Here is a 14,829-nt window from a genome sequence, read left to right on the forward strand (position 1 = left end):
ATGTTCTGGAATTAGATAGTGGAGATAGTTACCCAACTTTGTCAATATACTAAAAAAAAACCCCACTAAATTGCACACTTTAAAATGGTTGGTTTTATGGGTGAGTGAATTACATATCAATAAAAATGAAAAAATATGAAATAATGTGACCGTTCAGAAAATGACCAACTTTCAGGTAATGGACATAGGATGGTAGGCACCCAAAAAAGAAGAGGAAGAGCTATTGTGGAAAAAGATTTATTATAGTGCTCCATCTTGCTATGTCTCTTGTCTACATATTGTTTCTGAGTAATTCCAATTCTACACGTTTCACTCTCTGCCATTGTGAAAAGGGCATGCAAAATGATTTAAAAGCTGTGCTTCTCAAGAATCACTCTTTGGAAGCTCCAGGTCTATAAGAACAGCATCCTCTAAACCCCAGTGCCTGGTTTTAGATTTTCTTCATTGGTCATGAAAGGTTTGGTTCTGGAAAGTAAACTCAAGATCAGTGGATGTACGTTGGGCTAGAAGCCAGATATTTGTAGCTAGACCGGTGTTTCTTAGGTAGTGTTGAACTACAGCATACCTCTCCTCTGAAGTTGAGAATCCACTGATATAAATTTTCTAGTTGATATTTATGTCTGAGAGAATAACATCCATTTTGGAATTTTTCCTTAAGGACTTCACTCCTAAAATCTGAACGTTCCAGTTTTTCTTTTGTTATTGATTTTTAGTTTCTCTGCCATTGTGGTCAGAGAAGATACTTGGTATGATTTTAAGCTTTTTGAATTTGCTAAGACTTGTTTTGTGGCGTAATATATGGTCTATCCTAGAAAATGTTCCATGTGCACTTGAGAAGAATGTGTATTTTGCTCTTCTTGGATAGAATGTTCTGTATATGTCTGTGGGGTCCATTTGATCTATAGTGTTCTTCAAATTCACTGTTTCCTTATTGATTCGCTGTCTGGATGATCTATCTCTTGTTGAGAGTGGGGTATTAAAGTCTCCAACTGTTATTTTATTGCTGTTTATTTCTCCTTCTAGCTCTGTGAGTTTTTGCTTTGTATATTTAGGTGCTCCAATGTTGGGCACATAAATATTTACAACTGTTATATCTTCTTGATGTAGTGACTCCTTTATCTTTATATAACGACCTTCTCTGTCTCTGTTTACAATTTTAGTTTAAAGTTTATTTTGACTGCTATAAGTATAGCCACCCTTGCTTTATTTTTTGGTTACCCTTTGTTTGAAATGTCTTTTTCCATCCCTTCACTCTCAGTCTATGTGTGTCTTTAAGGCTAAAGTTAGTCTCTTGTAGGCAGCGTATTGTTGGATCTTGTTTTTTTAATCTATTCAGCCATTCTGTGTCTTTTAATTGGATAATTTAATCCATTTACATTTAAAGTAATTATTGATATGTAAGGACTTACTATTGCCATTTTGTTAACTGTTTTCTGGTTGTTTTGTAAATCTGTTCTTCCTTCTGTCTCATTCTGCTGTCTTTTTTTTGTTTTTTTATATCTTTTGGGATCAGTATGCTTTGAGTTCTTTATCATGTTCTTTTATGTAATTACTATGAACACATGGAAATTAAACAACATCTCCTGAACAACCAATAGATCAAAGAAGAAATTAAAGGGGAAATAAAATAGTTTCTTGAGACAAATGACAATGGATACACAGCATACCAGAACTTGTGGGATGCTGCAAAAGCAGTTCTAAGAGTTCATAGCAATAAACGTACGTTAAGAAGCAAGAAAGATCTCAAATAAACAGTTAGAGCTCTAATTCTATATCTTAAAAAACCAGAAAAAGAAGAAAAAAAACTGTGCCCAAAGTTAGCAGAAGAAAGCAAATAATATATATCAGAGCAGAAATAAATGAAATAGAGAACAGGAAAATAATATGAAAGATTTACCAAACTAAGGGATGGTTCTTTGAAAAGATAAACAAAATTGACAAAACCTTAGTTAGACTAACCGAGGAAAAAAAAGAAAGGACCCAAATCAACAAAATTATAAGTGAAAAAGGAGACATTACAACTGATACCACAGAAATTCAAAGGATCATAAGAGGCTACTATGAACAACTATATACCAACAAACTGGATCACCTCGATGAAATGGAAAAATTCTTAGAAACATACAACTTACCAAGACTGAATCAGGAATAAATAGAAAATCTGAAGAGACCAATTACAAGTAAGGAGATTGAATCAGTAATCAAAAATCTCCCAACAAAGAAAAGCCCAGGACCAGATGGCTTCACTGGTGAATTTTACTGAACATTCAAAGAAGAATTAACACTAGTCCTTCTCAAACTCCTCCAAAAAATTGAAGAGGATGGAACACTCCTAAACTCATTTTATGAGGCCAGCGTTGTCCTGATACCAAAACCAGGAAAGGACACTACTAGAAAAGAAAACTACAAGCCAATATCCCTGATGAATATGCAGAAATTCTCAATAAAATAATAGCAAACCAACTTCAGCAACACATTAAAAGGATCATACACCATGTTCAAATGGGATTTATCCCTGTGATGCAAGGATGGTCCAACATACACAAATCAATCAATGTGATGCATCACATTAATAGAGTGAAAGAAAAGAATTATATGATCATCTCAATAGACATAGAAAAAGCATTTGACAAAATTCAACATCCATTCATGATAAAAACTTTTAACAAATTAGGCGTAGAAGGAACATATCTCAACATAAATAAATGACAAGCCCGCAGCTAACATCATACTCAATAGTGAAAGGTTGAAAGCTTTTCCTCTAAGATCAGGAACAAGACAAGGGTGCCCACTTACACTACTCTTACTCAACATAGTACTGGAAGTCTTCACTAGAGCAATCGGGCAAGAAAAAGAAGTAAAGGCATCAGAATTGGAAAGAAAGAAGTAAAATTGTCTCTATTTGCAGATGACATATTGTATATAGAAAATCCTAAAGACTCGATCAAAAAACTGTTAGATCTAATCAACGACTTCAGTAAAGTTGCAGCATACAAAATTAACATACAAAAATCAGTAGCATTTCTATACACTGACAACAAATTTTCTGAAAAAGAAATTGATCCCATTTACAACATTAACAAAAACAATAAAATCCTTAGAAGTAAATTTAACCAAGGAGGTGAAAGATCTGTACTCTGAAAACTACAATACATTGATGAAAGAAATCAAAGACACAAATAAATGGAAACATATACCATATTAATAGACTGGAAGAATTAATATTGTTAAAATGTCCATACTACCAAAAGCCATCTATAGAGTCAATGCAATTCCTCTCAAAATTCCAATGGCATTTTTACCGAAGTAGAAAAAACACTATTAAAATTTATATGGAATCGCAAAAGACCCTAAATAGCCAAAGAAATCCTGAGACAGAAGACCAAAGCAGGAGACTTCACACTTGCTGATTTCAAACTATACTATGAAGCTATAGTAATCAAAACAGTATGGTACTGGCGTAAAAACAAGTAGACCAATGGAACAGACTCAAAAGCCCAGAAATAAGCCCAAGCATATATAGTCAACTAATATTTGACAAAGGAACATAGGAAATAAAGCTCCTTGACATGGGTCTTGGTAATGAATTTTTTGGATATGATACTTAAAGCACAAGCAACAAAATCAAAAATAAACAAGTAGGGGGCCAGCCCGGTGGCATAGTGGTTAAGTTCACACGCTCTGCTTTGGCAGCCCAGTGTTCGCAGGCTCAGATCCCAGGCACTGACCTATGCACCACTTTTCAAGCCATGCTGTGGCAGGCATCTCACATATAAAGTAGAGGAAGATGAGCATGGATGTTAGCCCAGGGCCAATCTTCCTCAGCAAAAGGAGGAGGATTGGCAATAAATGTTAGTTTAGGGCTAATCTTCCTCACCAAAAAAATAAATAAATAAAAATAAACAAGTGGGACTACATCAAACTAAAAAGCTTCTGCTCAACAAGAGAAACCATCAACAAAATGAAAAAACAACCTATGGAATAGGAAAGAATATTTGCAAACCGTATATCTGATAAGCAGTTAATACCCAAAATATATAAAGAACTCATACAACTTAAGAGCAAAAAAACAAATAACTCAATTAAAAAATGGGCATAGGACCTGAATAGACAGCTCTCCAAAGAAGATACACAAAAGGCCAACAAGTACATGAAAAGATGCTTAATATCACTAACCAATAGGGAAATGCAAATTAAAACCACAATGAGATATCACCTCACGCCTGTTAGAATGGCCATCATCAAAAAGAGAAGAGATAACAAATGCTGGCATGGATGTGGAGAAAAGGGAACCCTTGTGAGCTATTGATGGGATTGTAAGTTGGTACAGCCATTATGAAAAGCAGTGTGGAGGATCTTCAGAATATTAAAAGGAGAACTACAATAAGATCCAACAATTCCACTTCTGGGAGTATATTCAAGAATAATGAAAACACTAACTCAAAAAGATTTATGCACCCCCATGTTCATAGCAACATTATTTACAATAGCCAAGACATAGAAGCAACCTAAGTGTCCACTGATGGATGAATAGATAAAGTTGTGGTATATGTACACAATGGAATATTATTCACCCATAAAAAATGAGGAAATCCTACCATTTGCCAAGGATGGACTTTGAAGGCATTATGCTAAGTGAAATAAGTCAGACAGAAAAAGACAAATATGTATGATCTCGCTTATATGTGAAATCTAAAAAAAAAAAAACCCAAAAATAAAAACCCAAACTCATAGAAAAAGAGATGAGGCCTGTGGTTAGCAGAGGTGGAGAGTGAGGGGAGGAGGAAATGGAAGAAGGGGGTCAAAAGGTACAGACTTCCAGTTATAACATAAATAAGTACTAGGGATATAATGTACAACATGATGACTATAGCTAACACTGCTCCATAATAAATAGGAAAGTTCTTAAGAGAGTAAATCCTATGAGTTCTCATCACAAGGAGAAAATTTTTTTCCTTTTTCTTTCTTTTCTTTTTATTGTATCAATATGTGAAGATGAATGTTAGCTGAACCTATTGTGGTAATTATTTAACAATATATGTAAATTAAACCATGCTGTACACCTTAAACTTATACAGTAATGTTTGTCAATTACTTCTCAATAAAACTGGAAAAACAAATAAGTAAAAGGAAAAAAAATCTGAACCTGGAAATTTCTGCTGATGAGGAAAGATAGATCCTCAGTCATTCACTGAGTTATAAGAAAAATCCACACTGGTTTTCACCTTTTCTTTCTTAATATTTTTGATTGTTGGGGTTTTTTGTTGTTGTTTGTTTTGTTTGATTTAAATCCACCAAAGCTTAAATAATCTTTCATTTTGGCCAAATGAGAAAATAGTCAGCAATATGATAGGGGCAATCCTAAACTACCTTTCGGTTTTCCTCATAGCTCTGGGAAGAGTGACAAAGATGAAACATACACAAGCATATGCGCGCGCGCGCACACACACACATTGTGTTGCAATTATTCCATGTTTCATGTTTAATGTTGATAAAACCTTTCATGATAGGACAGACTAACAATGAAATTCAGTGCTGTTACCAGGTAGATAATTTAAAAGGCAGAGGCTTGAACACTGTGTCATATTGTGTCTCTAATCTTGAGTTTGGCAATCAAATAACCTGGCTTATTACAATTATGTGTAAAATAGAGTAAGTAGAATAGGGGAAGTCCCTGATGAATAAAATATATAAGCTATTGTAGGTTTGTTATGTGACAACACTATTATCTGCTCAAGGATCTTTTTAACTTCCTAATTCTCAGCTATGAGCCAATTAAGTGAGGTCACCAGAGGCTGAATTATGGATAAGTAAGGTAATCATACAGTAATTGATATTTGTAATGATGAACCTAAACCTTTTGAATCATAAAAGTTTGAGTAATAGTTGGTAACATTTTGTTTAGAATATATTTACTTTTATTCTTTGAAATTGTATAATGTATACAATAAAATTTCCAAAACATTCAGTTAAATAGAACTGCATTCTGAAAAATTTAACAAGAATTTATTATAGTTTGAAAAATATCTGTTTAGATGTATATATCTTGCAATAAGATTATTAAATATTACAGTATTTTGTAGTTGTGAAATACATTGTTCTAGAGAACAAATATACATGTGCAATATATTTTTAATAAGCTTAAGATGTAATATTATGCCTTCATTTACTTGAATCCAAGTTCTTTGGCAGTTGGGCACATTTCAGACAGACATACGCACACAAGTATGGAGTGTGTGTGTATGTATGCATGTATATGTATGTATGAATATATATGTGTGTGTATATATATTCTAAACATAAAAAATATCTTGTCTTTACAAAAAATGCAAGGAAGGAAGCTTAAAAAAGTAGACTATAATTGAATTCTACTTTGAAATTAAAATATACCCTTTTGCAAATTGGTATTTTTTCCTTTGCTCTAAGTCACCCCATCTGTGGTAAGTTTGAAGCTATTTGAACTTAATATAAATTACTTCCAAAGCAGAAACTATTTCAGATGTTTAATTTTATGTGAAAGTATTACATCTTTTATTTAAAATAGATAATTATTGCTTGGAATAAAAAACTCTTTGCGGCAATGACTAAATATCTTTTTCTTCATATCCTGATATCATCTAGTAGAATCCTTTACTTCTGGTAGGCACTCAATAAGTGGTTGATAAGTAAATGAATGTACTTATTTTTCTGAAGTGGATATATTGGTATGAATTATACTTAGACTATTAACTATGAATTATACTCAAACAATTATGAAGTATAATTGTGCATTACACTTAAATTCTGCTTAAACTGTCCTGCTTAGGTTTTCTAATAAATATGAATGTCTGCATTAAAGTATTATTAAAATTATTATATGTGAGCATTTCCTGGAACATGTAATATCATCAGTACAGTGGAAAAAGTAGATTGGTTCTAGAAAGCCACAGACAAACATTATATTTTTTATTTTGCAGAATGGTTTCACACCACTGTATATGGCAGCCCAGGAAAACCACCTGGAAGTTGTCAAGTTTCTTCTTGACAATGGTGCAAGCCAGAGCCTAGCCACAGAGGTAAGACACTTTGGTTCTTTCTATGGGTAAGTTCACATGTTTATGGGGCATTTTGTAAACCTGGAGTGGTAACATTCAGAATTTTTCCCATTAGTATTTCAATTGCAGTTGTATATTAATGTGTGAGTTTATAAGTTTTTATGAAATAAATTACAAAATCTATTTTTAATCTTTAAAGACTTTTCCATTGCATAGATATGCTTTCTGTGCTTAAATGCCTGGCTCTACCGTGTAATTGAGCTATTTATTTAATATTAATATATTTGCTTGAGAACACTTTTCTGTTTCTTATAATTTTGCCTGAAAGGCAACCACTGTTTTGAAATATTTTTGTGATAAAACATGTTTTAATTCTGTATTTTCCAAATTTAAGTTATCATAATTATAATGATTGAATTTGTTTCTAAAGTTAACTAATTAGATTTATTTCACACTTCTAAACAAAACTAGTATACATTTTTAAGTATTACGTAAGAGTGGTATTTGAAAAAAAACCTTTGCAGGCTTGAATAGAAGAGTTATTTAAAAATAAAAAGTTATTTAAGTCATTGGTACTATCTTAGGTAATACAGTTTATTTTTTAAACTAATCTGGATGGAAGATTGTGATCCTTTGTGAAGTGTATCACTAGAGATCTGTTGCTAATAATAAAGGACCAATGTTTGAGTATTCTTTATTTTTAACAAAATAATAAATTAGAACAGGTGCAGGATTATCCCTGTCATAGTACTACTCCTCTCACTTGCATTCTGATGTGTTTCCTGAACAGCACAGGAATGAGGGCAAAAGAGGAATCATGTGTAACCTCACCCAGCTTTTGAGATCATGTCTTCCAGGGAAACCACTAGATACCTGAGGAGGCAGTTCGCACAAGAAGACGTATAGATGACCATAAACGTATGAAAATTCTCACCCTCCCTCATAGTCAAAGAAATACTAATTTATTAATCAGATAAAGAATGAGATCCAGTCTTTTGCCCATGAGATGGGGATAAAATTTGAGGGGAAATCAAGAAATCAGAACTTTCTTGCAATATTGGTGAAGTTAATAATTGGTTGCAACACTTTTGCAGAACATTTAACAGTAGCTATCAAGAATTAATATTTACACACCTTTGTACTTAGCAATTCTGCCTCTAAGAATTTATATAACAGATATATTAGAGGAGAATGCAGAAACAGTATATAAGTTCATCAACATAATTAGTAACAACAATTTTTTAAAAACTGGAAAGAACCTAAGTATGCACCAACAGGGAACCTTTTTAATAAATATTGCTATACTTACACAATAAAATGCTATTCCGCATTATTAAAAATGAGGCAAGACTATACATACTGATGCAGGAAAATGTCCATAGTATATTATTATCAGTGGTTTATTCTGAAAATTTGGAGGGAGACTTACTTTTCACTTTACACCCTTCAGTACTGTTAGGGATTTTTATCATGAGAATGTATTATTTTCATAATAATATTCTTAAAGCTAGTTGAGAAGTAACTCCTGGTTGATAACAAAAGAACAAACCTCTGGCAGGCGTCGAGCAGAGCCTCTCTTCACACCTGGAGAAGAGCTGCCTGAGCACAGTGCCTCAAACATGACGCACGGGTTCATCGCAGGGTGCAGGGAGAATGGGGACGGGGATGGGGGTGGGGCATCGTTGCTGGATAAGAGAAAATCCATTCTCAAGGGGCCGGCCCTGTGGCTTAGCGGTTAAGTGCGCGCGCTCTGCTGCTGGTGGCCCGGGTTCGGATCCCGGGCATGCACCGGCGCACTGCTTCTCCGGCCGTGCTGAGGCCGCGTCCCACACACAGCAACTAGATGGATGTGCACCTATGACATACAACTATCTACTGGGGCTTTGGGGGGAAAATAAATAAATAAAATCTTTTAAAAAAAAATATCCATTCTCATTTTTGGATGGAAGTACTAAATAATATAAATATCCTAATGAAAGCGATTCCGTAGTACTTTGTCTGTGAAGGACAGGTAGTATTCTTTTTTATACTGTGAGGTACAGATCACTAAGCATTTCTCCTTTAAAAACAAACATAAGCCCAACTTACTGATTATGAATCTGAATTACCTGGTAAACTAATCATCAGTAACTCACTGAGTTGCTGGTATTTCTTTAAGCTTTCAAGGTCCAAAAAGAGGCACTAGAACTAACTTAAAGAAAAATAGTATATGAGATCCTCAAACCACTAATTCAGTCTTTTCCTAAAGAATATATAAAAAAAATTTTTACTCCTTTATATTAAAGTTCTTTTTTTTTGTAACTTTAAAGAAAAAAACAATAAACAAACATTCTATCTAAGAACAGAACTAAGTTCTATTAACTAATCTAAGTTCCATCCGTGTCTTCATGAGAGTCGCTGGTGTATGACTGTATAAACAACAGCTGTGATTGTCTAGAGATGTTTGAACCTTTGACTGAACTTTTGTCTCTTCTTCTGAGTCATTGGTATTAGAGAATAAGAAGAACAGCAAAAAATAAGATGTTTTATTCATACACTGTTGTAAGTATGATATTCTCTTTTTAGCAATGACAGTGGTGTCATTTATACAGAAGTCTGTATGTTCAGAACAAACAGTAGGGGGCAATTAAAGTATCATTTAGATGGCAAATTTTTAATAGATTTTTTAAATTTATTAAATGATGTGATATTGCCCAGTTCCTTCAAGACATTTTTTTCATATGTACCTTGTATATATGCATCAACTCTTTGGAATGACTGTGGCTTTTAAAACCTTTTCTGCATTGCTGTGTACTTCATATCATATCTTTTCTGTATATCTCGTTCTTTTGCTAATTAAGATTCTGAAGCATGAGGTTCATTTATTCCACAGGTAATTGTTAAGCACTTATTATGTGCCACACTCTGCACAAGGCAGTCAAGGTTTTCATGGAGCTTCTAGCACATTTCCTTTGGGCTTGTATTTTTCTCTTAAGAGTAACTGCACAGAGCAAACCAAACTACTTAAACTTGGTTTGGAAACAAAATCTGGAGCTGCTCGTTTCAGCTATTAACACCTTAGAGCTGGTATCTTTGTATCTTTAATTGGCTTCTGCAGGAAGCACATTCTTATGGGTGCTAATCATCTCCTTGCAGTTTATTTTCTGGTGCAAAGTAGTTTCCTTTATGTATAGGCCCTGTGGGTTTGAAAATTCTTATCAGCAGAAATGTAGCCATTTAGTTTGGATTCAGAACAGAAGTGGGCTGTCATTTTTATGCCTTAGATTTTGTTCAGGTTTTGAAAGTGAGATGCAACGTTAACTCTAAATACACAATTTTTCTTGTTACCACTCTATCCTTTAAAAATGTACTTTTGTTTTTTTTGGAAAAGTGACACAATATGGAAATGGAAAGTACAATAAAAAGCAAAAGGAAGAAAAAGCCACTGTTAATTTCCTCTAGAGATAACATTTTGTTTATTCATCCACATTTTTTGTACATGTACATAATACGCACATATTTATCTTTATGAAAATGAGATCATATATTTACACAGTGATATAGATTACTTTTCTCATAACATTAAATTATATTCTAAACATTATGTCCTTAAGTGTAAACCTGTGATATCGTTTTGGTGATGTCTTGGTTGTATCCAGCCTTTCTCTGTTATTTTATGGCTGCAGGGAATGTCCTTCTGGTTACATTAATGCTCATCATTTTTCTCTTTCGGGTCTTCTTGGACCAGTTGAAAGGAGCAGGTAGAACTTCAGCCAGATCTTGAGGCAAGGAGAATGGATAGAATTTGTGTGTGTGGAGTGAGGAGGAGAATTTTTCAGGCTGGGGGAAATAGCATGGGTATAAATGCCAGGGTGGGGCTAGTCTGCATGTCCACAATTAGTAAGGAGACTGGAGGAAAGGATTTATATGAGAAGAGCCTGAGCAGTATTGTCCGTCAAGAGCTTTGGGCCAATATTTTGCACATCCTTGAATATAAATATGCTGATTTACAGTCAGTCAAATAAGTGGGAGGAGCTCTTATCTGTTTTCCAGCAAGGAAAAGGATGATGAAAGTGGTCTTTTAAGAAGACCAACAAGACATTAGTGTACAAGTAACCAGGTTTTCTCTTTCTCCCTTACAAACGTTCTTCTCTTGGAGTGGTCCTCTATGTGTTCCACAGGACTACGGGTGCAAGATATCATGACCCAAATAAAATAACTTACTTGCCAGTTCTCTAGTAAAAATAATTTTTAAGTGTTCTTTTGAGTGTATGAGATGAACACATTGCAGAATTAAAATTTGTGAGCCAGTCTTAGGATTTTCTACTCTGTACTATTTATTGTACAGTTTACAACAGTAGATCATCCACAAATTAATTAACCATAGTGAGATCGGCAGCTTTCTTCTCTTTGTCAAGTCTCAGGGCAATACAATGGGAAGACTCAAAATGTACAGATATGTGTGTATGTCTGAATTTATTCTAGTCATATTTTGCATGATCCTGTGGCTTCTTCCTTCATTGGTCAGAGAAGCCAAGAGGCTTTCATACAGACCTTTCTTAAAACCGCAATGACTACGGTTCATTAATTCACATACACTGGTTGAGCAGCAGATATGTGGTGGGCAACAAGATACAGTGATGAACCAGACAGGTATATTCCCAAGTTTTAAAATATCAGTGCAAATTTTTACGGCTTATTTAATGAGCTCCTTGGAAAAATTTGCCTGGATTTAACTTGAAATGTTATTTTCGCTGAGATTCTTTGTAGATATCGAAATTATGGCATTTTTTCCTTTATGGAGTACTTTTATGTATTTTTGAAATTTACCGAATTAATGTATATCACTTTTTAACAGAAAAAAACCCATAAACTTATTAAAATTTCTTATTATTTTCTGCTTTGGTGTATGTGTGTGTGTGTGTGTGTATTTTTTTTTGAAAATATCTTTTCACATATATGTGTACTTATGTTAGCTTTAATAACCCTAACCAAAAATTGACACCTGGTCACTTGATCAGCATCTTGTTTGTTAATTAAAAAGAAGATATCCATTGGGGCAAGTCTTGACCCATCCATTTATTTGCAGGATGGCTTCACACCACTGGCAGTGGCTTTGCAACAAGGTCATGATCAAGTAGTTTCACTCCTGCTAGAAAATGACACTAAAGGAAAAGTGCGTCTTCCAGCTCTTCATATCGCTGCCCGAAAAGATGACACAAAAGCTGCCGCCCTGCTGCTGCAGAATGACAACAATGCAGACGTGGAATCAAAGGTGAGGCACGAGGGAAACGAGCCTGTCGGGCAGCTCTCCTACATTAGGCACCCCAACTTTAAGAATGATGGTCTCCCTTTTGGCAAGCTTATGCCAAACATTTAACTTCACTAAAGGGAATAAAAACGCATGTCCACGTCAGCCAATTGAAGGCACGTCCCCCTTAGCATATAAAGCTAAGGGGTCACTGTGGATGCTGCTCTATGCATGCTGAAAGGGAGGCCACCCCAAAAGAACCCTGTCTATATGCACCTGATAGTTTCCTTCCTTTTAACATATATTTTTAATGTATTTAACACTTTAGCTCAAACATCAGGGTGAAAAAATTACAAAATGCTAACAACGGTGTGCGTAAATAAACCTTTGGTTGATATCTCAGATGATAGGCAATGCACTGAGTTTGATCCGCTGCGGAAAGCATGCCGGCAGCCAAAGAGTCCGATCCAGAAATTCCCATTGTCTTGACACGTATCACATGAAAGCCTCTGTGAAGGAAATGTGGCATTTGGAATAGGCCATTGTGCAGCCCCTCATTCGGTCTAGCTTTCTTTCTGTGCCTATTGTGCTTCCATCATAGCTTTCATCTTCATTACTTAGCTGTCATGAGCTTTCTGCAATCCATATCACCAATAGCGAACTAACCGTTCATTTTTTCCTCCTCTTTGCTTCCAAATGTGTTAACCTAGATGGTGGTGAATAGAACAACAGAGGTATATATATATATATACATATACATATAGTCTATATCTGCATCATCATTTTCCCATTACTTAGTGCTGCTGCCTCATTTCTTTCCCTTCTTCTTTGCATTGCCTTCTGTAGGCTAGATACCTGCTTTATACCCCCACCTCCAAAGTAGCATGTGCCAGAGAAGATAGTAGTTTGATTACCAGGGCTTTCTGCAGCTGAACCTGGTATTGGAACAGAAGAAGGAGGAATCCTTGAAACTTAAGGGTATTACAATAGAGTTGTGTGAGATGAAGAGTTTTGGCACTTTAGATACTTATCAGCTCTACCTAAAGCTGCAGACAACCCTGTCATTCTACTCATCTAGGACTGATTCTTTAGGGTTCTGCATGACACTTAGCCTCAGTGTCAGCAAGGTGAAAGTTCCCTCGGAACGGTACCAATATGACCCATTGTTCCTCAAGAGTCAATAAGATAGCTAGCATGGCTAAGAAGCTTGCTAACAATTTAGAAATGCATCTAGTTCCTATAAGGTTTTAATCTGTGGGGACTAAGTGAATCGCTGCATGTTTTAGCCTTTTTTTAAGGAAGTAAAATGACCTTGGTATGAATAATCCAGAAAAATGTATTATTGAATAGGCATTTGCTAATAAAGAGACCAACTTGTGCATTCTTTATGGAATGCAATCAACCATTACACAAGACCAATGGTAGTAGTACCTCTTCCCCCAAAATTGCTTGTACTATTAAATTAACTAATAGTAAATGCCAATTTTGCCTTGGTACTGAATATATAGAATGAACTGAATTTTGACAAAGAGTTTCAGTGGGCAATTCTATCATGAATAACAAAACAGTGGTAGTAATCAAGCTTTCTATGAGCTATAAAGATTTTTCTTGTGATCCTTTTGTGAACGTTTGCTTCTATATAGTTCTAGTGGATTACTAAAATTGCTTAATCTCCACCCTTGGTTCCTCCCTGGCTATCCCTCTGCCTATGAGTTCGGCATTTATTTGAAACCCTCTGAGCAATTGGCACTAATCGAAAGAAACCTAGGACAGAATGGAAAGTGGACCTCAGCATATTTTGCTTCCTCATTTTTATTTGGGCAGGGTTATGGTATGAACGCGTCAGACAAGGGGCCGGCAGGAATCGATTCAACGTCTGCTGTGTTTTCTTTACAGAGTGGCTTCACTCCGCTCCACATAGCTGCTCACTATGGAAATATCAATGTCGCCACGTTGCTGTTAAACCGAGCGGCTGCTGTGGACTTCACGGCAAGGGTAAGAAGGCTGCAGTATGACATGCCCGTAAAGCGTCTGACACGATTCTTAACTCTCCTTTCCCATCATGAGAAGAAGGTTGGGACAGGTGACCTCCAAGTGTCCTTCCAGTCAGAGAAAGCTGTGACTTGCTGCTTATCCTAGTGCATGGTCTTGCTTTCACACAGGTGTGCCTGCTTCCTAGCAGAAAAAGTAAACCAAAATCAGGGGTGGGGGGTGGGGGAGTGATAAATATATAAGTGAATATATAGAAGATGTGATGCAAATAATCGTGACTAGAAATGGAAAACTGTTCCCTGAGTAGAAATTTCTGAGCCTGTTGTCAGTTGGTCAAATGGCATCAATAGTGCTCTAGATATCAGGGCCTGGACCTTACAGATGGGAATGTGCTGGAGTATCTGGATGAGGCCTAAACTTCAGACTCCAAATAATAGAGACCATCTTTTGCTTTATCTTCTGTCCACTACAAACTTTTGTAATGAGTAACAGGAATCTGTAACCTGAGTAAGTTTATATTCATGGAGAAAGGAATTACAGCGTCACGTGTACCACTGGACAGCAACTAGGACA

The 14,829-nt window shown here is 35.4% G+C and overlaps 1 protein-coding gene across 8 annotated transcripts in view; it reads left to right on the forward strand.

Moving 5' to 3' along the window:
• The window catches only part of ANK3 (ankyrin 3), a 511,319-nt gene that overhangs the window by 279,551 nt on the left and 216,939 nt on the right, over positions 1-14,829 (forward strand). For all 8 annotated transcript variants that reach the window (XM_087432174.1, XM_087432165.1, XM_087432166.1 and 5 more), the window contains exons 5-7: positions 6,957-7,055; positions 12,103-12,288; positions 14,161-14,259. In XM_087432174.1, the coding sequence (XP_087288300.1) occupies positions 6,957-7,055; positions 12,103-12,288; positions 14,161-14,259 (384 nt within the window). The remainder of the gene's footprint in view (positions 1-6,956; positions 7,056-12,102; positions 12,289-14,160; positions 14,260-14,829) is intronic.

This window comes from Ceratotherium simum, chromosome 6, assembly GCF_057802395.1.
Source record: "Ceratotherium simum simum isolate JZ-2026a chromosome 6, ASM5780239v1, whole genome shotgun sequence".
Taxonomy (NCBI): Eukaryota; Metazoa; Chordata; class Mammalia; order Perissodactyla; family Rhinocerotidae; genus Ceratotherium; species Ceratotherium simum.